This window comes from Vitis vinifera, chromosome 19 (genome assembly GCF_030704535.1).
Source record: "Vitis vinifera cultivar Pinot Noir 40024 chromosome 19, ASM3070453v1".
Classification (NCBI taxonomy): Eukaryota; Viridiplantae; Streptophyta; class Magnoliopsida; order Vitales; family Vitaceae; genus Vitis; species Vitis vinifera.
The window spans coordinates 5,030,975-5,057,254 of record NC_081823.1 but is presented as its reverse complement, the minus strand read 5'-3'; the positions used below and the strand labels follow the sequence as shown (position 1 = coordinate 5,057,254).

General features: G+C 34.6%; 4 protein-coding genes and 1 long non-coding RNA gene across 6 annotated transcripts; 2 read left to right on the top strand and 3 right to left on the bottom strand.

Annotated features, from left to right (window-relative positions):
* Positions 1 to 3,612: 3,612 nt before the first annotated feature.
* Positions 3,613 to 6,451, bottom strand: LOC109121736 (uncharacterized). Its single transcript, XR_009465302.1, has 2 exons — positions 6,336 to 6,451; positions 3,613 to 6,224 (listed from the first exon to the last, which is right to left on the bottom strand). It is a non-coding gene; the product is annotated as an uncharacterized LOC109121736 (long non-coding RNA).
* On the top strand, positions 3,751 to 6,846 carry LOC100260663 (putative beta-glucosidase 41). The gene is made up of 13 exons (XM_010646011.3): positions 3,751 to 3,867; positions 3,948 to 4,014; positions 4,131 to 4,189; positions 4,631 to 4,706; positions 4,804 to 4,875; positions 4,957 to 5,044; positions 5,121 to 5,376; positions 5,482 to 5,597; positions 5,695 to 5,918; positions 6,020 to 6,051; positions 6,131 to 6,233; positions 6,306 to 6,414; positions 6,531 to 6,846. Exons 1-13 carry the CDS (start codon positions 3,751 to 3,753, stop codon positions 6,724 to 6,726), a joined length of 1,515 nt encoding a protein of 504 aa, XP_010644313.1. The 3' UTR covers positions 6,727 to 6,846.
* Positions 6,847 to 10,016: 3,170 nt separating this feature from the next.
* Positions 10,017 to 16,745, top strand: LOC100243615 (mRNA cap guanine-N7 methyltransferase 1). Of its 2 annotated transcripts, XM_002283127.5 has the most exons (13): positions 10,017 to 10,293; positions 10,850 to 10,989; positions 11,088 to 11,156; positions 11,244 to 11,315; positions 11,763 to 11,864; positions 11,949 to 12,005; positions 12,761 to 12,899; positions 14,739 to 14,803; positions 14,899 to 14,949; positions 15,216 to 15,278; positions 15,786 to 15,909; positions 16,099 to 16,160; positions 16,273 to 16,745. In XM_002283127.5, exons 1-13 carry the CDS (start codon positions 10,218 to 10,220, stop codon positions 16,369 to 16,371), a joined length of 1,119 nt encoding a protein of 372 aa, XP_002283163.1. In that variant the 5' UTR covers positions 10,017 to 10,217; the 3' UTR covers positions 16,372 to 16,745. The 2 variants fall into 2 exon arrangements, with proteins under 2 accessions (XP_002283163.1, XP_059591645.1); XM_059735662.1 differs by having other exon boundaries at positions 16,099 to 16,745.
* An 835-nt stretch (positions 16,746 to 17,580) lies between these two features.
* On the bottom strand, positions 17,581 to 20,013 carry LOC100265933 (uncharacterized). Its single transcript, XM_002283145.4, has 4 exons — positions 19,459 to 20,013; positions 18,797 to 18,980; positions 18,276 to 18,369; positions 17,581 to 18,187 (listed from the first exon to the last, which is right to left on the bottom strand). The coding sequence occupies exons 1-4, from the start codon at positions 19,803 to 19,805 to the stop codon at positions 17,793 to 17,795; spliced, it is 1,020 nt and encodes a 339-aa protein (XP_002283181.1). The 5' UTR covers positions 19,806 to 20,013; the 3' UTR covers positions 17,581 to 17,792.
* Positions 20,014 to 22,385: 2,372 nt separating this feature from the next.
* LOC100260725 (uncharacterized) lies at positions 22,386 to 23,602 on the bottom strand. The gene is made up of 2 exons (XM_002283164.4): positions 23,093 to 23,602; positions 22,386 to 22,628 (listed from the first exon to the last, which is right to left on the bottom strand). The coding sequence occupies exons 1-2, from the start codon at positions 23,502 to 23,504 to the stop codon at positions 22,576 to 22,578; spliced, it is 465 nt and encodes a 154-aa protein (XP_002283200.1). The 5' UTR covers positions 23,505 to 23,602; the 3' UTR covers positions 22,386 to 22,575.
* Positions 23,603 to 26,280: the final 2,678 nt, after the last annotated feature.

Genomic DNA, 26,280 nt, shown 5'->3' with positions numbered 1-26,280 from the left:
AATCGTGTCGAACCGGGTTGACCCATGCAAATCAAATAAGTGACTCAACGTAACCCATAAGCATGTGGCCCAATCGTGCCTTATTATGTTGTATCGGGCGGGCGGCCTATGATTCATGTGCCACTCACTTTCTTAAAATTTTTAATTTGATTTTTTAAGTAATTTTGTCTTAAATTTTTTTATTATTAAATAAAATTTCTTTTTATTACTTTAAATACTTTTTTATTTTTTATATTTATATTTATTGAGTTTGTAATTGTAAAATTTATAAAAATGTTAATTTTTTATTTTTAAAAATAGTACAAAAATTATTTTTTATCAAAATAACAATAAATTTAAAATAATAGAATATAAAAAGAAATAAAATATAAAAAAAATAATAAGTCATTTACTTATTTACCTCTAAAACTAACCTAGTTGTTAGAGGAAGTGTTATAGATATTTAACATAGAAAATATTAATAGGGAGTGATTAATTTATTTATCTTTTAAACTAGTCGTTATATAATTATTAAGAAATATAATATAAACATTTGGCATCAATTAAAAAAAAAAAGTAAAGTTATTGATTTACTTTTTTATCCCTAAAACTAACTATTATATAATTATTAAAATGAATATTATCAATATTTGACATGTAATAAAAAATTAAAAAAAAAAAAAGATATTTAGAAAGGTGAAGTAGACATGGTAGACTGTCTCTTTAGACCCAACACAACCCTCTCCTTTGGGTCGTGCCGACTTGGCCCATTATAGTAATTGGGTAGTGTCGACCCAACCTAACCTTTAGCGTGTTTGGCCACGGGCCAAAATGGGTAGCTCAGTCTAATGGACAGCCCTAATGAGTCATCCCAATATCATCCTATTTATTATCAAAGAAAAAAAATAAAACAAGACAATATGAAAACACAAAATTCATATACCCGTTCCATCTAACCCAGTTTAATTTTTCATAAATTTTAATTATTTTTTCTTTTATTTTTAAAATTTTTAAATTTTATTAAAAATATAACATAATTTATAAATAAATAAATATTAAAAATATTTATAATTTGTTTTTATGAAAAGTAATATTATATACATCATAAAAAAATTAAAAATGAAACATAAATTGACTAAAAAGTAATTTTTTAGTAAACATTAGATATATGAACCTATTCCGGTATCATGTTTTAAAATTTTTTTCAAATATGCCTTGATCCCATATATTCTTATCTCAAACTTTTCCCGTTAGGGGCTAGAAAGAGATGCCCAAACCACCTTCCCATACCATTCTTAGTTTTTTGTAGAGGGTTGGGATATTATATATTTATATGGTAACAGTGATTCTTTTTCTAACATAAACCTACACTTATACCGAAATAAGCATAATTTTGACATAAAAAATTAATGTAATTACGTCTTAAAATGATAAAAATAATTTTAAAAATATCATAATTTTAGAATTTCACATCTAACTCAACTTTAAAAAATGAGTTAACATATATATATATATATAAAAGGTGAACTTATGATGAACGAGTTCAATGTAAAAAGTGAATTCAAAAGACAGATTTAATGTAAAAATTAAATTAAACTTTTAAAAACATGTTTATTTTGAAAAATAATAGTATTTGATTTGTAGATTGTAAATTATGATTATTTTAAGTGCTTATATGATTTGAAAACATAATGTACAAATTTCATGAGTTTCTCATTTTTTTATTTTTTTTAAGAAATAATATTCATGCTCATTATCAAACATATGGTATAATTCTTAACTTAAGTTAGGATAATAAGGAATTAATATAAATAATGGTAATAAACAGTATGGGTTGTGGAAAACAATCTACAACATGAATCAATAATTTAATGATAATTTTTTGTAAATATGAATATTAACATTGCATTTTTTTTAAGAATGATAATGTCAATCAAAAATTACAAAGAGGAAGAGTTGCTTTTTCAAAGGTTTGGAACATAATCGTACATGAGGTGAAATGAGAAATAATTGATAATAATTAAAAAAAAAAAAAAGAAAAAAAAAAAAAGGTAGAATTTGTTTTATCAAACTTTTTGAAGACACTTCTTTGGCCAACTTCAAAAAATAACTCCCATTTTTAAAAAAAATAATATTTTCATAAACTTTTTAATATAATTTTGGTAGGACACCATAAACATAAATATGGTAATTGCAACTATAATGGTTGGAGGTACGTTTTCATTTTCTATTTATGGGCATTGTTCATAAGAATGACAATGAACAGATTTGGGATGGGTGACCAACCCATCTTTAACTAAAAAAACAAATTTAATATCTTCCTTACCCAGCCATGCCCGTTTAATCTTTTTATATTTTTTTCTATCTTTTTAGCCTTTTTTTCCCATTTTTTATTGATAAAATTTTAAATGGTATTAAAAATAAATATAATTTATAAATAAATAAACATTAGAGATATTTATAATTTATTTTTCTAAAAAATAATATTTTATATATGTTAAAAAAAAGTTGAAAATTTAACAAAAAAAATCAATTAAAATTAATTCTTATTTAATATTATATATAATTGAGACAAGTAAAATAAAATAAAACCCGAACCCATCTCAAACCCGTTTACATATTTCCAAAACAAACCTGGGTGAAATGAGATAAATACCCAAAAAAACTCACCTCATTATCCTCCCTATTTATACATGTACCACAAAGAAAAAATGAAAAATGTGAGTTGAATGTGCTCAATACAAATGCAATCATAGGCCATAACTTTCATTTATTATCCAAAATGGTTGTTGAATGATCAATGGAACACGTTACTTTACGTGTAGTCTTCTTTTTAAATAAGCATGTGAGGCCCACAAATTAAAAACTTGTACGTGGGCCAATAAATGGGGAAAATAACAAAGTCATAATACCTCATTAATTTTCCTAAACAAGACTTTAATATCCTATTAAATTAATAAATTATCAATTAACCTAACTAATAGTATAAATTGCTAGGCATTGAGTGTAAGAATGAAAACTAAACATCAGTGTCACTCAAATTTTGATTCCTATCTTCTATGTAGATTACGATTAATTTTCATTTTCGTCCTATTTTCATTCCTGTTTCCACGTGCCAAACGCTAGTGATTTGGCACAAGCAATGGGCCATGCGGTGACTTGTATAGAAAAGTGACCTAGATGGGCCATCCTATGTAAAAAGCAAAGACTACTACATAGGACCATAACTTAATGGAGTATCTAAAAGTAATCTCTCAAGGCTGCCATCACATTTGGACTTCGTTTTCATCTTTGACAAATGAAACTCATGCCTTCCCGACAAGTCATTCGCTCATCCTTTACATAATCTTTTTTTCGTCATTGAACTCAATCTGAAAGCTTAACCCTTTTCAGGATTGAGACTTATATTTTACGCTGGCTGCCTACTACCCTACCCAACAAAACTTGAAGTTGATACGAAATGTTGCTACACTCAAGGTTTAAGTTAACCCATTTTGGAACTTTTTATTCAAATGCCTTCCCTACAAGCTTTGTCTCTAAGCACCAAGACTTCCTCTGCAGGTTCTCCTTGACTGCCAACAATCTCCAAGCTTATCCCTGAACTCACCTTCTACCACAAGAGAAAACCCAGACTTGCTGTTTAAAATTTCTTCTTCAACCATATTTTCTTCAACTTCACATTTAAGATAATAACACAAATTCAGTTTAGTTTAAAATCTCCCGCACAGCAATCTAAAACAAACCCATTGTTCATGGTCTAGAAACCTCACCATGGCAGTCTTGCTGGTCCTGATTTTGATGAGCTGTCTCTTCATGAACTCCGAATCCATCAGCAGAGTTGATTTCCCAGATGGGTTCATCTTTGGAACTGCTTCTTCAGCTTACCAGGTAATGCTTTTCATTTTTCTGAACTTTCAATTTCTTCATGATAGATTCAATAGAATAGCACATGAAATCATATGTTGTAGTTTGAAGGAGCTGTGGATGAAGGAAACAAGGGAGTTAGCATATGGGATACTTTCACAAGGCAACCAGGTAAGAGTTCAAAATTATTCAATTGCAATTTGATTCTATTAACACAGCTTATGACCCAAGACAATAATATTTAGAGACGGGTTTGATATGTTGATCTTGTTTGTCTGTTCTACCAGGGAGGATCCTGGATTTCAGCAATGCAGATATGGCAGTCGACCAATATCACCGGTTTAAGGTGAATTGTGAAGATACATTGGGTTGACTATAGATGTGCTTAATCGGTTTAGAGTACAAAGGCATAAGTTGATTGTTTCAATCTTCTTGCACCAAAAATTAAAAATGAAAATAGAAGAAGAAAAGAAAACTTTCATTTCTTTCAATTTTTAAAGCCATTCCAGTTTTGATGTTTTTTTTTCCCCATTTTTTATGTCAAGTGTATCCCTTGCAAACTTCACAAGAAACTTGTACCTTAAGCTTAAGCAATAGAAAAAGGAAAATAAATAAACAAATCAATAAACAAATAAGAAACAAGATGATGATGATGATGATGTGCCACTAACCTCGATAAGATAAGCATAACATCCAAGTAAGGCAATTAGAAGCATTTTTTTATTTAGTCAACCAACGACTGCACTTTTTCTCTCAAGACTGAGAAGTTAAATTTCAAAATTTACAGACTGATATAGACTTGATGAAGGATTTGGGAATGGATGCTTACAGATTCTCAATATCATGGTCAAGAATTTTTCCTAGTAAGAAAAGAATCCATCCTTATTTTTGTTTTCCTCTAGTTTTTGCTTATCATTTGTTTAACTTTTAATAACTGTCTTAGAATATTCCTTTTAACAGAAGGTACAGGAGAACCGAATCTGGAAGGAATAGAATACTACAACAGTCTTATAGATGCTTTACTTGAAAAAGGTTTCTCAATAACATGACTCATTGAATCTAATTCTCATAGAATATTAGATTATTGAAGGTTTAGCTCTTGTTTTCTATCAGGAATTCAACCCTATGTAACTCTCTATCATTGGGATCTTCCACAGATGCTTGAAGATAGATATGAAGGATGGTTAAGCAAACAGATAGTGTAAGTACATCACAATTATCTATGGTATTTTCATGACATGAAACAGACTTAACCAATAGCCTCCATTCACTCACAGAAAAGACTTCGAGTATTATGCCTCTACCTGCTTCCAAGCTTTTGGAGATAGAGTCAAGAACTGGATCACCTTTAATGAACCCCACGGTTTCGCACTCCAAGGTTATGACACAGGTCTTCAAGCTCCTGGGAGGTGCTCCATTCTTGGGCATTTGTTCTGCAAGACAGGAGAATCCTCCACTGAACCATACATTGTAGCTCACAACATCCTCTTGTCTCATGCTGCAGCTTATCATAATTACCAGCTCCATTTCAAGGTATTCCTCTTCATGAATATGATTGTCTTATAAGATATTCTGGTTCTCCTATCAATTAAAAGAAAATGACAAGAATTTTATTTTCCATTTATGAGGGTCTTTCAGGAAAGTCAAGGGGGTCTAATTGGAATGGCACTGGATGCCAAATGGTATGAACCGATATCTGATAGTGATGAGGACAAAGATGCTGCACGTAGGGCAATGGACTTTGGAATCAGATGGTAATTTCTCTTGTGGGATATATAAAGCTTGAGTTACGGACATTAGCAAGAAATCAATTCCAATATATGAAGTGCATGACACCAAAAATTGACTCAGGTTCCTTGATCCACTTTTCTTCGGTGAATATCCACTGTCAATGCAGAGGCTTGTGGGAAAGAGACTACCAGAGATCTCACCAAAAACAGCCAAGTTTCTGTTGGGGTCCTTGGATTTTGTTGGCATAAATCATTATACCACATTATATGCCCGGAATGACAGGACACGAATTAGGAAATTCATATTGCGGGATGCTTCATCTGATGCAGCGGTTATTACTACCTGTAAGATGCCTAGTCGCTATTTACTGCATCTAAAAATAAAATTAAATAAAAGTCAACTAAGATATGAACGGATAATCATGATGAAATGTTCTTGAATGTAGCTTTTCGAGGTGGAGAAGCTATTGGAGAACGAGTAAGTCACAACTTCTTAGGCCTATCATTTACTTAAACATACCAAATTAAAGCATGCTCATGATTTCTTCCTCCTCCAGGCAGCTTCTCGCTGGCTACACATTGTGCCATGGGGCATCCGAAAGTTAGCTCGATATGTGAAAGATAATTATGGCAATCCACCGGTTATTATAACTGAAAATGGTGAGCAGTGTCAATCTTCTAAGCTAAACATTGACTTTCACAAAATAACATGGTTTAAACTCATGAGTGCAGGCATGGATGACCCAAATAGAGGTTCTATACCTTTAGAGAAGGCTTTGCAGGATGACAAGAGGATAAACTTTCACAGGGACTATCTCACAAACTTATCTGCTGCTATAAGGTAATGGAAAGTCCCAGATGAATGCTTGGTATGATTTCTCTTGGGTTGTCTGGCATGTACTTCTCTTTGAGGCCTTGGATTCTGTATATGACACCTAACGGAAAAGTTAATTACAGGCAAGACAACTGTGATGTGCGTGGTTATTTTGTGTGGTCTTTGCTTGACAACTGGGAGTGGAACTTGGGCTATTCTGTCCGTTTTGGACTCTACTTTGTGGACTACAAGAATAACCTTACAAGGATTCCAAAGACCTCCGTTCAGTGGTTTAGACGTATTCTCAGATCCAACAGTGGTCTGAGAAACCAGTTTTAGAATCTAGCTTGAAGAAACTAAAACAAGCTCATGTTGTACCCCATAATGAAATTTAAAATAATTTTTTAGAAGAAAAAAAAAATTTGGTGAAAAATAACCATTAAGATGTGGGTTCATGAAGCATTCTTCCCTTTCTTTTCTGCGATGATATAATTCCAATTCATTGAAAGCAAATGTAAACCTGATTCATGATTCTAAAAGGGAAAATAATCCAAAGTCTTAACTGTCCATTCAAAGAGAAACAAGGGATGAAAGAAACACCAAAGACAATCAAAGAAAAACATCAAAGCAGCAAATTGATGAAACCAGGACTCAGGGAGGTAGAAAATGACTTGATTTAATCCAAAAATAGAAAACTACATTAGCCTGAAAAGAAATGAATACAAAGGTCTTTCTCAACATAAAGCAATTTGGAAACTACAAAGCTTGAGGTTTATGAAGTACTTGCAGAATCAAAAGCTAAATATGATGCTGTACAAGCTCTCTAATAAACAAATAATATGCTCATATACTTCTAATGGCTAATTCAAGCGGCAAAATTGAACACCTATACGCATTTATTCAAAGAAAACAATCAGAACCCCAAAGATGAGGAAGGATTTGAAACAGAAGTAACAGTAATTTTTCTAACGTTCCAATTTTCTGGCTTCCATAATAGCAAGTACCTTTCCCTATGACATAAAATCATATGTAAATATCATGATTGGATCTGAAATGAATACAAACATAATATGGGTATGTCATCAGTTTATACTAAAATAGGTTATCAAAATTGAACATTCAATCCTACATTAGAGATTCAATTCAAACAGAGAGAGCACACAAAGAAAATGCGCATAATAGAATATGAGCCAGATTGGAAAAAATCATGTCCCAAGAATTCACTTCAAATTCTCTTCTGCTTCCCCCAGATTCCTCGACCTCTGTTTGGTTGCTAAGAAAGCGTAAGAAAAAGAAAACAGAATGAAATTTTGGCATCCTACAAAATCTGTTGTTTCAGCTTCCGAAAGTTGAATCTCAGCTCCACTATACATGGAGGTTTATTTTCTAAGACAACAAACAGTGAAAAACCGAAGCTTCAAGAAAGAAAAAAATAATAATAATAAATAAGCCTGCCTCTTTTATTTTCCTGCGTTTTCTCGGTAACCAATCAGAGGATAAGGCCAAGGGAGCAAATTCTGGTTTCCAAACGGACTGGGATTGGCAGCTTCATCGTCGCTAGGGTTCTGCTTGGGGAGAATCAAATTGTTTCATCTATTTTAATTCTAGTGGGAGTGTTTGGAGTGTGGGGAAGCGCGGAGGCAAGAAACAACTGCTTCCAATTCAAAAGTCAAAAAGAAAAAGTGTTTTAAGAATATTAAAACTACTTTTTATATATATATTTTAAGAAATAATAATTAAGTAACAAGGTAAAATGCAATAAAGAAAAGAATAGGGAGGAAAATGCAAATAAGGATTTTTATCACCGTTCACAAATCCTATAGCCATCCCATCAAATGTCCAAAGTCATAGCCTAGTATGAAGCATATTGTGGTCTATTGAGAAATGGTGCATTGAATTCAAGATGCAGGCAAGACTCTAACAAGTGGTAACATGAGGAAGTTGACATTGACCTTCATAAACATGCAATACACATCTCTACATCTAGTGAAACTAGGGATATATTGGCATGCCACGAGGCAGTTGTTCTCAAGAAAAATGTTGATCATCTCTATTAACTTTTGGATGTATTTAATTCAGTTGACTAAGGTAAGTAATGCAATGTGACCTAAACCTATGTGGAAGGAAGTCATATCTTACAATCTCTATGTAAAAAGCTCGAATTCCCACTGAAAGGATAGTTTTAAACTTAATTTTGTTTTGTTAACCCAAATTTTAGTCTTCATTTCTTTGGCAACTTGATTGAAAGACAACAATTGGCTTACTTGACTTGTGATTACTTATTACCATTGATCTTTGCAGTCTAAGATAAGAAATAGGGACAATTATGCTTTAGGGAGTTCATTTGTTGACAATGAGTTAAATGTCTTTATAAGCTATATAATTGATAGTAATGATATAGTCAATACTCTCATGACATCCAATAAGAACATTGTATGGTAGGTGTGTATGAACTATACCAACCTCAATAAACTGGTAGACACATCACAGATTCATGAATTTCTATCTTTTATGGATTTCCACATCAAATAACCAAATGTCCATGCAACAACGAAATAACAAGAAGTTATTCACTATCAAGAGAGGGTTGTAGTATGAGGCAATGAACTTTAAGTTGAAGAATATGAGGACAACCTATCAAAAGTTGGTAAACAAAGTTTGTACGTAGGGGATATGGAAAACTATGGAGATATAATTGGATTACATGCTTATCAAGGGTCATAGTAGAGAAAATCACCTTTAGCACCTACAATATGCATTTTTATCATAAGAAAGCATGAGATGAGGCTTAATGCTAGTAAACATGCATTAAGTGTTAATACAAGGTTCAAACTATTCAAAATTCCTAAGTGCTAATGGAGTTTTTTGGTAAAATTCTCCATCAACTTTGAGAGTGATGATTTCAATACCTAGATGTTAAAAGTATATAAACGTAGGCTACTCGACCAATAAGAAAAGGTTGGTGTGGTCTTGATTTCACCAAAGAATTAAATAACAATGGTCACCTTTAATCTAACGTGAAAAAACTGACATTAAAATTAATAACAACATGCAATAAATATTTATACATTTAATGAAGCATGCCAAAAAGTATGGTGTCATTCCATGAGTTGACCATTCTAATAGTTGCGAGAAAGAAGTTTATCACCTCTATTAAGACATTTCATACCTTTAATGTGATTAATAGGGTAAGTAATGTTATTTAACCCATCTTACTGATAAGAGAGATCATATTATACTTCTCTTATATGAAGATTGAATTATGTTAAAACAAGTTTTAAACTTGTTTTTTTATCACGACACTCTTAACTTGGTCTCTATTACCATGGTTGACTTATCATTGGAGCACCATTGGCCCACTTAGGGTTTGGTTGCTAATTTTCCCATTGATCTTTGCATTTCCCTTGCTTTTTTCTTATAACGTAATAGGGACTAAACTTCATCCACTTTAGAGTAATATTATGTTTTTGGAAAACCTTTCAATTTACCTTTAAAAATTGAAAATGCTCCTAATTTCATGATCACTTCTGTTAGTTTTTATGAATAAATTCCAAAAATAAAAAAATACACAAACAAACAAATTTGAGGTAGGCATTGCCGCAATGGGCAATGGGCAATGGGCAATGGGCTAGAGGGAGTGACCCAAAACCGGCTTAAGGGATGGGTTGGTGACTAGTGTGTTATATCACGACTATTATTATCCACCAAACTCCATAAATACCCTCTTCTCCGAGAGGGCATCGATCGAGCACCTTTGTCTTTGCTCCATTACCTGTACTAGTTTCAAACAGCAGGGCCACATTGGAATACGGCTTTTTGCAATATTGCCCATGAAGCGAGGGTACACAGAATCTCCATCAACCTCTCTTGGTCCACCGCATTCCAGATTCAGACACAACCCAGAAGGTGAATTTCACTGGAATCTCCCTCTGTCGTTCATTCTTTTGAAGTTCTTGGATGATTATTTGCTTGATTTCTGGATTTTGGGACATGGGTTTTGTGGTTTAGGGGTTGCCCTTGGTTTGGTTGCTGGGAAAGTAGAGGAGAATAAGGGAGCGTGAAATTTAAGCCCTTGAGTTAGGATTTTCTTTCGGGTTTCACGGGCAATTTGTTGATGGCTTGGCTAATTTGTTGATTTTTAGAGCTGAGTTTTGTAGTTTGCATGCTTTTGAGTGTATTTGGTTGATGAGAAAGCAGAGGGAAAGGGAAGAAAATTAAGATTTTGAAAGCCTTTTGTTTAATGTTGTATGCTCCGGTTTTTGAGAGAAAGTGATGCCTACAATTAGTGATTATTGTATGAGGGTTAGTTGAGAATTGAGAAGAGGTTTCTGTTATCTCAGGTGAAACTCAAAGTTTGAATAATCTTTTTTTCCTGTTTCCTGATTTTCTGACGACCTAAATAGAGTGCTCTTTCTTTAATTTTTTTTAGGTTATGTTTAATTGTTGTATTTTATTGTCTTAGGTGATTCACAATTTCTAGAGGATGAAAGCACAAAGAATTTTGCCCGGAAAGTGGCCGACCATTATAGTGCCAGGACCAATCAGACCTTGGAAGAACGAGAAGCAAGTCCAATCATTCATTTGAAGAAACTAAACAACTGGGTATGACTTTTAATCTACTGAAATACATTGTGAAGTTACAAGCATTTGATGAATTTGTGTTGTTTTGATATGTTTGAATTTTTTATCTCATCGAACAGATTAAGAGTGTCCTCATTCAGCTTTATGCTCGCCGAGGGGATGCTGTTCTTGATCTTGCTTGTGGCAAGGTGTTATAGAGCTTTTATATCTATCAAATTGAGTGGCAGTTCTTTTATGCTAATATTCTTTCTTGTTCTTCACCCTTTTTTCACTAGGGTGGTGATCTAATCAAATGGGACAAGGCAAAGATTGGATACTATGTTGGCATCGATATTGCTGAAGGCTCGGTAAACTGCTAATATACTTCTTTCTGTTTCTTGAAACTCTCTTTCTGTTGGACTTTGACGTGGATGAAATTATAATTAATGCATGAACTGGAGGCCATTTGTGCATTTTTCATCATAGTTTGTGAGATTTCATAACTTGATTTGTTCAAACTGGCACCTTAATACACTCATTGTTTGATTTCTTTTTTTCTTGTAAAATGAACAGGCAAAAATAGCAATAACTAGTCCATCTTATGTCACTACTGGCCTCATGTTATATTCATAAAAGGCTGGTATAATTGCATGTTCCTGTTACCACTCTGTATAAGGTGCCATTAATACTTGGGTTTGAGCCTTTTCCCTTATTAAGGCATGGCAAGAATTTTGAATTTTTTTCTCAATTGTCTCTGCTGTTGCATGTTTGCTGTTATAAACTTGCCTATCATTGTGTTTGGCAACTATGTACAGATAGAAGACTGCCGTACACGCTATAATGGTGACGCAGACCATCATCAACGGCGCAAAAAGTTCACATTTCCGGCTCGCCTTATATGTGGAGATTGTTTTGAGGTAATTGCTGTTATAACAGCTAGTTTTTGTAATACATATCATTTCCCGTATTTACTGGATGGTTTTGTTCTATGCTGATATCAGGTTCCCTTGGACAGAGTTTTGGAAGATGATGCACCTTTCGATATTTGCAGTTGCCAGGTGAGTGATTCTCTTGTAGTTGAGGGAAGCCTGTTGACTGTTCTTCAGTGAGTAAAAGATTATATTAAAATACTTGGTTGTGGAACACTTGTTTCTTCTTAAAGATTACCTTATGTATTGTTCTTTTTCTACCTAAGTTCTATTAGTTTGTTTGGTTGTTACTATAATTATCAGTTTGAGCTCCAGAATGTTTGAGATTGAAAATCAAGATGTTGCATTTTCATTTTTGGAGTGACTATTATTTGAATATTTGAAATAGATTATTCTGGGACTTGGTAGCAGGAGACTTGAGAACTCTTTGACAGGACTTACTTTTACTTTCTCACATTCCTTAGCACAACAGAATCATTCCTTTTTCTTTCAAGTTTTTGAAATTCAAAATGTTACTCCATCTTATTGATTTTGTTTCTTTGTTTTTTTTTTTTCTTCCTTCATTTTTATTTTTGTTTTTAGCACTTGCTTTTTTTTTTTTTTTTTTTATAATTAAAATCATGTAGTTGCCGTAATGCTAAATAATTCAATAAATGATCTGCATCTCAAATTGAATTTAAACATAAGAAGTTAGTGTTTTTTTTTAGTCCTACAGCTTCATGAATTGGTCTTCCTGTTCCTTCAGCATTGAACTTTCCAGGTCATGTTGTATACTGGTTTCCAGTGAATCATGCAAACATTAGATATAGATTTTCGAGGCTTCTTCAAGTTTCATTAGATGAATATTTGATTAATTTAGATCATCACCTGATTAAATTTTGCAGTTTGCTATGCATTACTCATGGTCTACTGAGGCACGGGCACGACGTGCTTTGGCCAATGTATCAGCATTACTTCGTCCAGGAGGCATCTTCATCGGAACGATGCCAGATGCCAATGTTATCATCAAAAAGCTTAGAGAAGGTTTTATCCTGTGCTCATGATATTCTCCTTGGTCTTGATTTCATCATTTCATACCATTTCTTTAGCAAATATAAAATGCATTAGAAATGTGCATTTGATGGCATGTGGATGCTTGATTGTAACGACTCCCAATTGAGCATTAAGCTGAGTGGTCAAGACTCAACTCTACTCTAGAATGCTTTATTTGTACTTGCAAATCCCATGAGAGGGTGTTGAAATTGGTTTACATGATGGGAGCATCAAGTTGGACTTCTAGTTGAAACCAATTGTCTAAGATCAGGAAGATTGAACTAAGGTCCTAAAATATACAAGAACATGACCTTCATAACAATCCAGAAAAATAAAATAGCAGAAAGCCTGACTTGTGCAAAAACTCAGCTGGTTTGTCGTTATTGTGAAGTTTATCTTTCATTTAGGCTAAAAAACCAGCAAAAGCTGGTGGTGGATTTTATTCTTAGTTTACTCTTCAAGTATGAATGGTGATGGCTTGCATCTTTGTAGTGTTCTCTTAGTGAACATTTTATAATGGATTGCTCTTGGACTTCAATTAGTTTGTCGTGGCTTAGTCTTTCTGGTAGTTCGAAGAAGAAGTAGAAGGAAGAAAAAGAAAGAAAGAGAGGAGCGCTATGGTAGTTTGGGTTTGGGTGCTGACATTTTCAAAAGTTTTTCCTAAAAAAGAGGGCCAAAAAAAAATAAAAATGCTGTTTAGTTAAAATGGGGGCTAAAGGCCAAAATGACATTCTTCTGCCTTGAGCTTAAAAAGTGGAAAAAAATAGATGAGGTTCACTTCTCAAGCACCACAGCTGGGGAGTAGCTGCATGCTTGGGCTAGGTACTCCAAACACACCTTCAACCATTATGTGCTAAAGACCTTAAGTGCCAAAGAACCCATCATAGTGAGATAATCCACAGTTAAACTGACGAATGGAGACAGCTGTATAGGTGGGATGCAACAATGTCCTGAATCTCTCTTGAGAGATGTGCAAGCTATAATGCAATAGACAATAAGTTAGAAGCCCCAATAACAAGATCACTAGAATTGCCTGGATAATGACAATAGAAGAAGTTGATCTTCTTTATGTTTTTTATTTAGACCAAATAACTACGCCTGATTTCTGCTTCATATTCCCACCATACCTCAGATTTTGAGCATGTGGTAATGATGTTGTCCTGTTGATGATCTCTTGTGATATTTCCAATCCCCATTAACCTTGGATTGCCTAATTGGCTTCTGTTGATGCTAAGCATGACAGAATTCATGGAACATGCAACCAAGGGGGGAGATATGGTAGAGCATGGTGGAGATCAACCTGTCATTCATGGTTATTCTCATTGATGATAAGAATAACCAACAGCATGATGCTATTTTCAGAGTGTATACTCCTTTGCGCCTTCTTAGGTGCTTTTAAATTGGCTATTCTTATTGATGAACTTCTTGGTTACTGCAAGTTGTTTCCAGGATAATGATTTATTGACTGTTATAACTTAAAGTGGGAAAATGGAGAAACCTTCCAAGACATTTGACAAACTTGGAACCTATTGATACTTGTAAAAATTTCTAAATGAGATATTGTTTGATTTAATTTTAGGATAGGTGAAATCTATGAAGCTTTTGTACCCTCTCAGAGCAAATTGTATTGCGTATTGTCAATACGAAATTTAATTTTAGGGTAGGTGAACTCTATGAAGCTTTTGCACCCTCTCAGGGCAAATGGTATTGCATTTGTCAATATGAAGTTTCATTTCTCATCCCTAGTGTATGTAACCATTGAAGCTTCTGTACATGGAATATCTGTTTTGTTATTATTGATGGAATATGCTTCTTAACCTGACTGTGCAGCTGAAGGGTTGGCCATTGGTAATAGCGTATACTGGATACGATTTGATGAAGACTTTTCTAAAAAGGTGGATTCTTTTCTCATCTATTGTGATTACATAGTTTTTGAGAATTTGTTTGTGCTACTGGAAATTGTTTTTGATGCTCCCTTTATTTGATTCAGAAATTTAAAACTTCTAGTCCCTTTGGTATCAAGTACAAGTTCCACCTAGAGGTAATGTTCTATTAAACTTCTTTATTATAAATCCTTTTGCTAATTTTGGTTGGTTGGTATTTTTCAGACTGAATGATGTGCACTATGTTAATGTTTAGATTGTGTGTGTCAATGAGATATATTTTACCGCAATTCTAGACAATATTTACTTGATTACCAGTTTTGATTATGATCCTGCTGCTCAGCTCTACCTTGATTCCTTAAGTTACAGAACCACACAATCCTACCCATAAAATAATATTGAGAAGAAAGAGCTTTTGTTGCAGGATGCTGTTGATTGTCCTGAATGGATTGTCCCATTTCATGTCTTCAAATCATTGGCAGAAGAGGTATAGTTTTGACTATCATGAATTTTTTTGCTTCTGATAATGCTGACAAAACTGCCATACCTCATTAAGACATACATGTTACCCTTTTCCCTCTGCCATTAAAGTGGCCACCTCTTGTGCTTAAACAACAAGATAGATATACAAGGAAAGCCATTGACAAGCCAGAAATTTCCTATTTGTGTGACAAGTAACAATTTAAAGAGTATCCCCTTCCTATTGGATGGCTGGTTTGCTGATTTTCTTGGAAAGGATATTAGGGATTATGTCCATGTCATCTGGAGAGCAAAAGGAGAAAGCTCAACATCAATGTAAAAATGAAAAAAATAATAAACAAGGACATAAAACAAAATGCTCATCAATCAAATATGGTTAATGATTTTTACTTATAGACAGTGTTTAGAAGCCATCAAAATGTTTTTCCACTTTTACATCTCAATCATCTCATACCTTTTTAATATGGGCTGTTTAACTTTGAGGCATTAGTGAGTTTGTGTTTGGCTTTTGCAGTATGATTTGGATCTGGTTTTAGTGAAGAACTCACATGAATTTGTGGATGAGTACTTGAAAAAACCAGAATTTGTTGAGCTTATGCGGAGGCTAGGTGCTTTGGGTGATGGAAACCAAGACCAGAGTAAGTCCAATTCCTGTTTGTTTCCCTCCCATATATCTTTTTTTTCCCCTCTCATCTTCTCCCCTTACCCTTCTTCAACTTGTGTTCTCATTCTAATGATGGAACATTTCTCATTTGCCTTCTGAAATTGCATCATTTTCACATCTCCAAAGAGTATTGACTTTTAAAATATCGTCTTTCAATGTTTAGCCACATTATCACAAGATGAATGGGAGGTAGCTTATCTGTATTTGGCTTTTGTGTTGCGGAAGGTGACCACTGAACCCTTGTATAATAACCATATTAGTCTCTATGTGAAATTCTCTCCATACTCCATGTTTTGTAATTCGAGGCTTTTGAATGAAATGCTGTGTTTGATTTCAGCGAGGTCAACCAGACCGTACACAAGTGAATGGCAGAAGAGATAAAGGACAGATGCAAATATCAAAGGAGGATATCATGTACGTTGGCACTGGGGTTTAAACAAGAATCAAAACCAGGTCCTTGTGTCTCCATTTCCAAACTCATAACAATAACAGAGCCTGCTCCCTGAAGCATGGATCAGCCCACTTAGCCAAATGGGAAACATGTCAAGGTCACAAACTCAAGATGGCTATTCAATTTTGTAGAATCACAATACCAGTTTACAGTTATTTATTTTGTAATGTCTGGACAAGGAATGCGAGAATCAACCAACAGCGAATGTGGTGGTTTACTTCACACCATGCAGAAAAAGGAAAAGGAAAAAAAAAATGAATTTCTGTGTATCTGTGGTTTGATTGTCATTTTATGCCTGCGTACTTCATTAACTTTCTCAGTTGGGAAATAAGAGATAGGCAGCTTCTGCTTCATGGATCCTTGATTGAACTTGGATGCTTTTCAGAGTAGGATTTTTGTTGACCCTGCAAAGATGGAAGGCATCTATATTCACCTTTTGAAAATTGGTACATGTTTTTGGAATATTTGAGAACCATGTTTCTTTGTTTGATGTGCATCTCAATGGGCAATACATGGCCTCAGATGAGGTCTATGGTGTCATAACTCCTAATTTTGTGGTGTGATACTAACATGGATGATCCAGAGGATAAAGAAAAAGAGAGTTTGAAAAAATAACTTTGATACAAGAGAGAAACATATATAAGTTTTGAGAATACAAAATTAAGTTTGAGCACCGCTGTGGAAAACGATTTCTTATTCTTTAAATAATTTATTAATTTTAAATCTATTTTTTATTTCTCTAACATTTTCGCCTCAACCTTTCTAAGAACCAAGTATAGTCTTACCATTTTTTTTTTTTTTTTTTAATTTTTAGGGATACCAAACAGATCCTAAGAGTTCTAAGACAGCATGAGGTAAGAACAAGTCTCAAGTCAACTCTTTCCTATCATACCGAATGCAGAGAAATGTAACTTAAGCACCATTTAATGACACCACAATACAATACCTCTGGTAAATACAACTTCAATAGACAAAAATAAACCATCACCCAAAATACAAATAAATGAAACCTAAATGCCAGAGTGCAATTCTTCACAGAAAAACCCTCAAGGTAAATAACAATCCAAGTTGGGAATCTGATGATCAAAACTAAAAAAAAAAAAAAAAACTAACACCCATTCAAGCAGCACTTTGGGAGATACCGCATCAAATGTAAATCTAATAGCATTTTTAGAAAGCTGAGAGAATTTAGAATAGCAGCAAATGGAACAGAGGACAGCTGATGGCATAAATATTAGCCCAACACCAACAGACTTCAAATCCGCTGTACATAAAAACTTAGTCAAAAGAGTCTTTTGACTACTAATTCATTACTGCGATGTATATAAGATATGGACCTAATTATTCATATTGGCATCCTAATAAACCAAATACACATATAGGATAGGGTTCGTAAATTCGACAAATTAACGTTTCATCACAACCACCATGATAACCATCACTGCCAGTCCTGTTAAGGATGCTCCAAGGCCCATATTCATGACCTGTCCTTCCGGTTTTTCATTGGAATCTGGAGATGACTTAACATCAGCAGCTGGTCGTCCAAAGATGTTGCCCACAATCTCAGCCAGTGAAAGCTTCATAGTCTCAAGCAGAGACGCAAACCAGGAACTCAGGCTTCCAGAATCCCCTGCATCTGATGAATCTTCAAAGCTCTTTGGGGTTTCCTTATTTTGAAACCTGCTTCCAGAATCTCCTTCATCTGATGAATCTTCAAAGCTCTTTGGGGCTTCCTGATCTTGAAACCCAGTATCTGCAACAGATTCCTCCGCATTGAGACCCATACTGGGGTAAGGAGCACCTGCAAACGGCAGAGGGCAAACTTAATTTGGAAGCATCCCACATAATAAGAGCGCAGATCACTGCAAATGAGGTAACCAAATTCTCACATGTTTTTTGTGCCTGCAGGAATTCCACGAGCGCTTCATTTTGCATCACAGCACTCCAAACATTTGGGTCACTTGCAATTGAAGCAACAACATTCTAAAAACAAAACAAAAACCCGATATTTAGTCATACATGGGGAGATTATTATCACTGTCCTGCAACAGAAAGCTAACACAAATAGAAAATGGCCTTAGAATCAGATGTCCATACATAGTTTACTTGATTAGGCATACCATTATACCAAAACTAAAATCTGTGCAAGGCAGTTCAATTTTGGAACTTCATTTGCATCTTGGAGTATTCTAAAATTAGAAAACATGAAATAGAGTTTAATTATTGGGGTTTTACCAAGGTTTACTATGAACTAGCCACCATGCAATTCAATGCTCCGTTAGTTGATGGTTGCAAACATTTCATTCAAGAACATCAGCAACTTAATCTAATAGCCCTTAAAACAACCCAATCAGAGTATCCCATTCATTGAATTCCATCATCACAAAGAAATAAATAAAATCAGCCTAACCTGTGCTGCAGGACTATCTTTCAAATATGCGAATGCCTGAATAGCATGTGCTGGCACAGTGGCCACTGTATTCTCAGTAGTAGCAACACACGCTTTGGTCTCCAAATGATCAGAGTTTGCAATCTGAAGCAGACCCAACTGCTGAACCCCGGATCTGATAGACCTAGACGGTGACAGATATAACCTGAAAATTCATGTTAAGCAACATAGTAAAACATAAGATTATGCTGAGAACGATCCAATTGGCAAACCCACCTATTATCAGTACTGAGTATAGTAACACGTTTTGGACCTAATTGTTAATCCACACATTTTGAAACGGACCATAAAGCTTTGGTACTATGTATGATGGCAACCTAGAACTCCAACTGTGCACTATTCCTCTGTTTGGTTAATGAGAAACCAGTGGACAGGGGAAAATAGAATCACTCAAAAACATCCAAAGCTATTTTAAGAATTTTTTCCGTAATGGTGCTTTCCTTTGATCTGCCTATTTTAAGAATTTTCCTGTACTATTGCTTTCCTTTTCTCCGTCCCTCTTTTTCTCGGCAAATAACCAGAGGTTGTATAGATTGAAAGTGATGAAAATGCAAAATTTTCTACTGAAACTGAAATAAAATTGAAATTATTCATCAAATGTCATAGAATTAATAGAAATATACTGATCCAAAGCATCTTTTAATTCGGAAGTGGCCTCTTTCGCCTCCTGAAGAGTCGGGACTCCTCCAAACACAACCCTAGGCAGCGGCTCACCAGTACCGATATTAATCTCCTCCTCGACGCTGGCGAACTCCCAGTCGTCAAGCTCCCACGACGGCCTCTGCACTGACACAGGGGCGTCACCGAGCTTTGCGGAGGAGATAACAGAGGACACAGGGACCGTGGCTTTACGGGCCGCTGCGGCCATCGGTTGCTCCACCGGCTGGACAGCGGGAGCGCCGCGGAGGCCGGCGTTGACGACGCCGACTCCGGCCACCTTCGCCGCGGTCCTCATCACTCCACCACCCATGATGTTTTCTGCGAAAAAACAAACCCCCGAAATTGGCAAAAGCTCCGAGCGAAGCTTCGTATTTAGAGAGAGATGGAAGATAAGAAGTTAAAGCTTGAGCGCGGAGAGAGAACGTGATTGGGATCTGGACACGTGGCTAATGCAGGGAGTAAGCTTAATGCTGAAGCATGAAAGTCATGAAATCCAACGGTTGAAAATAAAACGATCAGACCAAATTTAAGGGGTTGTTACACGATATATCCCCTGATTGTACGCCTGAAGTAACACACGGGTGTGATGAGTCGTACCGTTCCATGATTTGGTGGGCCAACCCCTACGAATTCTGGTTAAAATTAAAAATAACGAAGAAAAGGAATGAAGATGAGGATGAAAGATAAGATGTCATCGTATGACAAAAAAGGAATTAAAATTTTAATTTATGAATTTTTTATTTTTATTTTTATTTTAAAAAAATAATTCATGATAATGAAATTCATCTTTAAATAAATAAAATATAAATTTCTTTTTATTATATTCAATTATTATTTATTAGACAAGGAGATAATCACTATTTATTATTAGAAAATGATAAAAAATAATATTAAAAGGGGTATTATTAAATTATGTCATTTAGGATTAAAATTAATTTTCAAATATGAATCATTGGGATTTTGAAGATTTAGTATTTTAATCTTCTTTTCTATATTTTAAGATCGATTTTTTTTTTCAATACAATATATGAGTACCCTTTTCCATAATGGATGAAAATCCTTAATTTTTGATAATTTTCTATGATTTGTTTGAATTCTATTTTATTTGTTACCTTAAAAAAATTAATAGTTATGAAGTATTTTTATTAAAAATATTGAATCACATTTCAAGTATTTTTTCGTATTTTTTAAATTTTATCAAACACTTTATTTGCTTCCAAAAACATTTATTTTAAGTTAAAATACTTTCTAAAATTATTATCAAATACTCAAAAAATAAAACTTAATTTAAAAATAAAATTTCAATCTCACCGCTCCCTATCTACCTACTATTAATTTGGATATGACCATCCAAAACTGTTATACCTATTTAAATTACTTCTTTAAATGTGATTTTTATGAAAACTTATAAATATTTATTTCAACTTTACCTTCTCAGACCAAATTTATTTATCAACATAAATTAAAGATAAAAAAAAATAAAATAAAAAGGAATAAAATAGTCAAATAATAATAATAATAATAATAATACAATTCCTCATAATGGATTAAGAAAACAAGTATAGATTTTAAAAGCAAAATTAAAGATTTGTCCTTTGATATTTATTTATAGTATTCATAAATAGGAACCAATGTATAGTTAACTTTTGGGCAGGCCAAGTAAGTATCCAATGCCCACCAATTGAATACCGTATGGATAATAATGAATCATAGTTTTAATTATTAAATTTTAATCTTATATTTGATAAAATTAAATAGTCCAAGTTGAGGATGATGATTAAAAAGCGACAGACAGAAGAGACCATTCGCATGGGGCCCTAAAACATTGAGATGACAGACCAACCTTCCACGAATAGATTCCAATATGGGAAATATCTTTACAGATGGCAAATCCTATCATTATAAGGCCCCACCCTCCAAAAAAAATAATTCTTACATTTTTTATTATACATATGTATAATAATTTACCTGGCTGATTGGGACATTTTCTTTTAATATATGCTTTTGGCATCAAAATGTGTGACATCCTCCATCGAAGTCTTCACATTGTTACAAAATTGATCCTGGATTCTAATCCCAAGATATAAAGAAATGAATCCATCTATGTGACTTTGTCACAAATTAAAAACTTGCTTTTGACATCAGAATAATTTTTTAATTTCATCAAAACCTATTTTGCAAATCATATTTGAATATTATAAATGTTTTTTAAATTATTAAATTTTGTTTTAAAAAACAAAAATAGAATTATTAGAAATCATGTCTATATATATATATAGAAAATATCTAAAAAGTGAAAATTTTTGGAGGGATTCTTTTTTGAAAAATAGAGAGACCATAGGATACCCCGTAGGAAGCTGCTGTGTGGGCCCTACCTTTCCCGCCCATCATAAAGCAATTCCATTCTCCCACTAGGCTCCCAAATTCCAATAGAATATAAACAAAAATAAAATTCCCAACCTTACTTTTTTTCATAATTCCAAACTTACATCCACGGGCCCCTTTTTCCTCCCACTATTAAAAATAAAATAAAAATCATACTATTATTAGATAATTTATATTTGAAAACAATTTAAATATATTGTTTTGATAACGTGTCTTTTTAGAAAAACATTTTAAAAATTTATACTTTCTAAAAGCATTTCTAGAATTAATCCTAAGTTATATTTTGAATATCTTAAAAAACAATAATTTTCAAATATAAAAAACAAAAATCTATCTCAAATTTTAAATTTTTTTAAAATATAAAATAAATTCACTACTATTGATATTTAAGGAGAGAATAATATAAAGAAAGGAAAAAATAAATTATTATCTTAGACATTAAGGACAGATACTTTGCTTTGGTTATCAACAAATCCTTTATCTTTACAGATTAAAAAAAAGGGAATGGAAGAAAAGTTAGAAGATTAGAACTTCTAATCTCATTACCAAAACCAAAACCTGATTCCATATTTCCTACAAAATCATCTAAAAAACCCTAAAATTATGACTATATATAATTACATTATTGATTATTCCTATTATCATTACATTTTAAAATCAAAATTCCAAAATGGCTTCCCATTTTTTTTTTTTTTCTATCTAACAAACTCGAATCCTTTCTCCTTCCTCACGTTCTTCTGTAAAGAACCTGCATCCAAAAAAGACGTGATTTAAAATCAATATAAAATTATATATTGGCAAAAATATTCAAAGGCTGAGGAGTGCTTGTACCTTGTATTGTAACTGATATTATTTTGATTTTTGGTCTAAAAGTGTTGTACCTTTGAGTATTTTTCAAAGAAAAGTTTTCTACATGTTCTCTGTTTGGTCGCCGAGAAAATTCAGAAAAGAAATGAAAAGTAAAAGTGCTTCATTTTCTGCTGTTTAGGCGATAAGAAATGGAGCGTCAGGTTTTTATTTTCCAGTTTCTTGTCATTTTGTTTTCGTGGTTTCTCAGAGATAAAAAGGAAAAACGATCAGTTTTTTTTGGAGGAAGAAGAGCCATGGATGAAACATTAAAGCCAATTCCGTTACAAGATCAAAGAAGATATTTAGAAAAGAAAAAAAAAAATCAATTCGCTGAAATGAAGAGAGATCCAGACACACATTTACCTTGAGGTTTGCAGTCAGGTGGATCCTCAAAGAGCGAGAGCGAAAGCTGCTTGTGAGCGAGGCCGATGTCGAACAAAATCAAGCCAGAGTTGGGATCATCAACGATGATGTCCTTAACGGGAAGCCAGAGAAAGAGCTCCTCCTGGGTGAGACCGACGACTCCAATGAGGCCGCCGTAGCTGAGATTGGCGGTGACGACGCTGTCGAAGTAAACTCTGGTCTCGAACTTGGTGAGGCAAGGGCCGTCCAGGAAGACCTGGAGGCGGCCATCGGGATCGAGGGTGTAGGACCGGACGGCCTTTGGCAGGAGCCCCGCTGGGAGGCCACGGGAGCGGAGGAGGTCGTGGATGGTGTCGACGGCTGAGGAAAGGGAGAAGAGGAGAGAGAGGAACCCCAGAACAGAGAACGCCATGAATGACGTCGGGGTTTAAGAAGGTGGTTTTGTGAGCGAGGTGATGAATCAGACGATGAAGGCTAGGAATGGAGGGAGCATGGCAAGTGGGGAGACGGTTTAAAAAGGGAGGTTTTATTTATGATTTTACTTAACTGCCCTCCGGCGGTGGTTGCCCCGGTGGTTGATTAGGGTTCCATGATTTGTTTTCTAATGCGTCATTTATTTGGCTTATAAAAGGGTTTTGGCATCTTGGGTTGTCCCTTAATTAATTTTTTTTTCCTAAAATAACCTCAAAATAAATATTCTAAAGGGGTTAAGGTCAAATTTTGAATTTAGTCTTTATTACCAACCCAAAAAATATAAATAAAATTTTTAAAAAGGGTTATCGCCTGAAGACAAAGCTCATGCTTTGCATGGAGTGGCACCTTCTTACTTGCTTGCCTTTAAAAATTCAATGCAAATTTGTTGTTTTCTCAACAGAAAGAGAAAGAAAAAGTAAAATATGAAAAAAATAAATGAATAAAAAATCCCAAAGTGGGTCCCGTCTGTTTGCATGATATATACATGTCAACCATGCAATAGTAGAAGCTGGTCTGCTCTTTAACCCATTGCAGACAACTTAACCCAACCAAGGTTACCACACAAGGGCATTTTCGTCAATCAACATATCTCCCGGATTTTGTGCTCTTAGCCGTGTAACGGCAGCAGCCAATGTACTCCGATGGTCACAAGTGGTATTCCAGAAGTTTTAGACCCAAGTGGAGGGTAAAATGGTAATATTCTAGCCTATGGTTATTTTAGGTACGATTCGGTTCCGTGGAATCTGTGCCAGATCTGAATGGCAACGGAAGCTTAACGCTCGGAGGAAATTACGAAGTTCTGAAGACTTATAAATAAGAAGGCACGGGAATATCTGTTATTCGCCGTTTTGCCACTGTGGGTCACTGGCAGGGTCATTTTGGGAATAAAAGGGTAAAATTGGTGATGATTATAGGGCAGAGGGGCCTGTATGTGTGGCACCCCACGGCCTCATTATTTATGACACGTGGAGGCGAGTGAAACCGGGTACCCCTTTTGCAGGTTCGTTGATTCGTTTGTTTTGGCCCTCTGGGAAAGCATGGGCTGGGAGAGCCGGTTGCCAGTTGGAAATGGCCCACGTGTGGATTATGGGGGTTCCCCACGCGTGGTATAGAACTCAGCTTTTCAATAATTAGTGGACCAAGATGGTAAATTTCGAAATTTTAGAAAGAAAAAAAGTTAAAAAAGAAAAATTAGAAAAAAAAAAAAATCACTTCAAACTATTTTTTTCGAGTATTTTGGAATTAATTTTTTTTTTTTTTGTAAAAAATTACAAATATATTAAAAAAAAAGAGAACTAAAATAAAACTAAATATTTACGAATGGAAACAAATTGTACCATTTGAAATAAAATCCCCATTTTTTAGGAAAAACAAAACAATAATAATGGAAGGACATGGAGAAAAGAGATGGCAATTGGTGGTAATGATTGATATTCCTCCGAAGCTGAAGCAAGATTATTGAAAACAAAAACGCCAAAGAGGAAACTGTGGCACACCCACAAAGCCTAACAACCTATGAATATAAAAATCATAGACTTTGAATTAAAAAAGTTGTGAAATGATATTAGTGAATAATAAATAGGTATGATGGTGTCCAGACATGGGATTGGTCAGTCATGTGAGTGCATCCACAGAATCAATCACGGGTCATTGGTATTCTCCATACCAAATTTATAGTGAATCCAATGTAGTAAAATCCAAAGGGAAAAAGTGGTTTCTTTTTCACATATTTTCTTATATGAAATCATTGGCTTGTCTTAGGTTTGTCCTACTTTCCCCTCTTCTTACGTAATTTGGTAGTGGATACCGGATATAGTGACTTCCAGTTGGAACTTGGAAGGGAAGCAGAGTAGGCGTAAGAGTGGGGTAGGATCAAAGGCGGAGCCAGTCTTTGGTCATGATATTGACGAGCCATTCCTCTTAAAAGTGGTACAGAGCTTTGACTGGCATCATGTGGATAAGGAGAAAGTGACTGTCGTGGTTTTTCCATGGTGGGCTTTCTGCTTTTTCTTAATGGGTATTGGCCCTTGAGGCGGTTGCAGAGCTTCTCTTCAGAAGCTGATCAACTGATACATGGTGGCAGAGGGCGTGGAAATGGCTTCTCAGCCTGTCAAAATTAAAAACAGCAATGTGTAGTGGGTTTCAACATGGATATAGGATCTGGTGAGCTGTTTGGTTGGTTGTGCATTGGCTGAGGGGTTTGTCGAATTGAAGGCATGAATGCATAGTTGTTACATGGGGATGTATCAGCCGATGGGTAGTTTGTGCAGCAGAGAGGTTATGAAGAGAGAGAATAAAGTTGCAAAATGCATGAGGATTGTTGGCTCAACGGGGTCGGAGACTCATTCGAATGGTGAGCTCAACAACCCCCTCATCAAACTGGAAGGCGGGCATGGCTCTTGTGCAACATAACCTGTTATGACGGAAGGTTGGGGTACACCTGTACGATCTTCCCTTCCACAGTCAAGTTAGTAAAAGAGTAGGAAGGAGGACGAAAGCAATGTATGAGCAAAGGGTTGGCGGAGGAGTACGATGTTGGAAGAGTGTGCCTTTTCGAAAGAAAAAGCAAATGGTGTAAATTCCACGAAAGAAAAGGCAATGGTGTAAATCCCATACCGGCAAGGGATTGAAACCTTTTTTTTTTTCTTTTTTTGGGTTTGTATTGCCTCACTTAATTAGCCTCATAGGCTTATTGATAGGAAAGTGGGAGATTG

Coding starts and splice junctions, on each gene's coding strand:
- LOC100260663 (XM_010646011.3), top strand. CDS start 3,751: ATGGCAGTCTTGCTGGTCCTGATTTTGATGAGCTGTCTCTTCATGAAC. Junction 5,045..5,120: donor TGGTTAAGCAAACAGATAGT/GTAAGTACATCA, acceptor ATTCACTCACAG/AAAAGACTTCGAGTATTATG. Junction 5,377..5,481: donor ATTACCAGCTCCATTTCAAG/GTATTCCTCTTC, acceptor AGGGTCTTTCAG/GAAAGTCAAGGGGGTCTAAT.
- LOC100243615 (XM_059735662.1), top strand. CDS start 10,218: ATGAAGCGAGGGTACACAGAATCTCCATCAACCTCTCTTGGTCCACCG. Junction 11,865..11,948: donor TATGTGGAGATTGTTTTGAG/GTAATTGCTGTT, acceptor TGCTGATATCAG/GTTCCCTTGGACAGAGTTTT. Junction 15,279..15,785: donor TCAAATCATTGGCAGAAGAG/GTATAGTTTTGA, acceptor TGGCTTTTGCAG/TATGATTTGGATCTGGTTTT.
- LOC100265933 (XM_002283145.4), bottom strand. CDS start 19,805: ATGGGTGGTGGAGTGATGAGGACCGCGGCGAAGGTGGCCGGAGTCGGC. Junction 18,370..18,796: donor AAGATAGTCCTGCAGCACAG/GTTAGGCTGATT, acceptor TTTTGTTTTTAG/AATGTTGTTGCTTCAATTGC. Junction 18,188..18,275: donor CCTGCAGGCACAAAAAACAT/GTGAGAATTTGG, acceptor TGCCGTTTGCAG/GTGCTCCTTACCCCAGTATG.
- LOC100260725 (XM_002283164.4), bottom strand. CDS start 23,504: ATGGCGTTCTCTGTTCTGGGGTTCCTCTCTCTCCTCTTCTCCCTTTCC. Junction 22,629..23,092: donor ACCTGACTGCAAACCTCAAG/GTAAATGTGTGT, acceptor TTTTGGATGCAG/GTTCTTTACAGAAGAACGTG.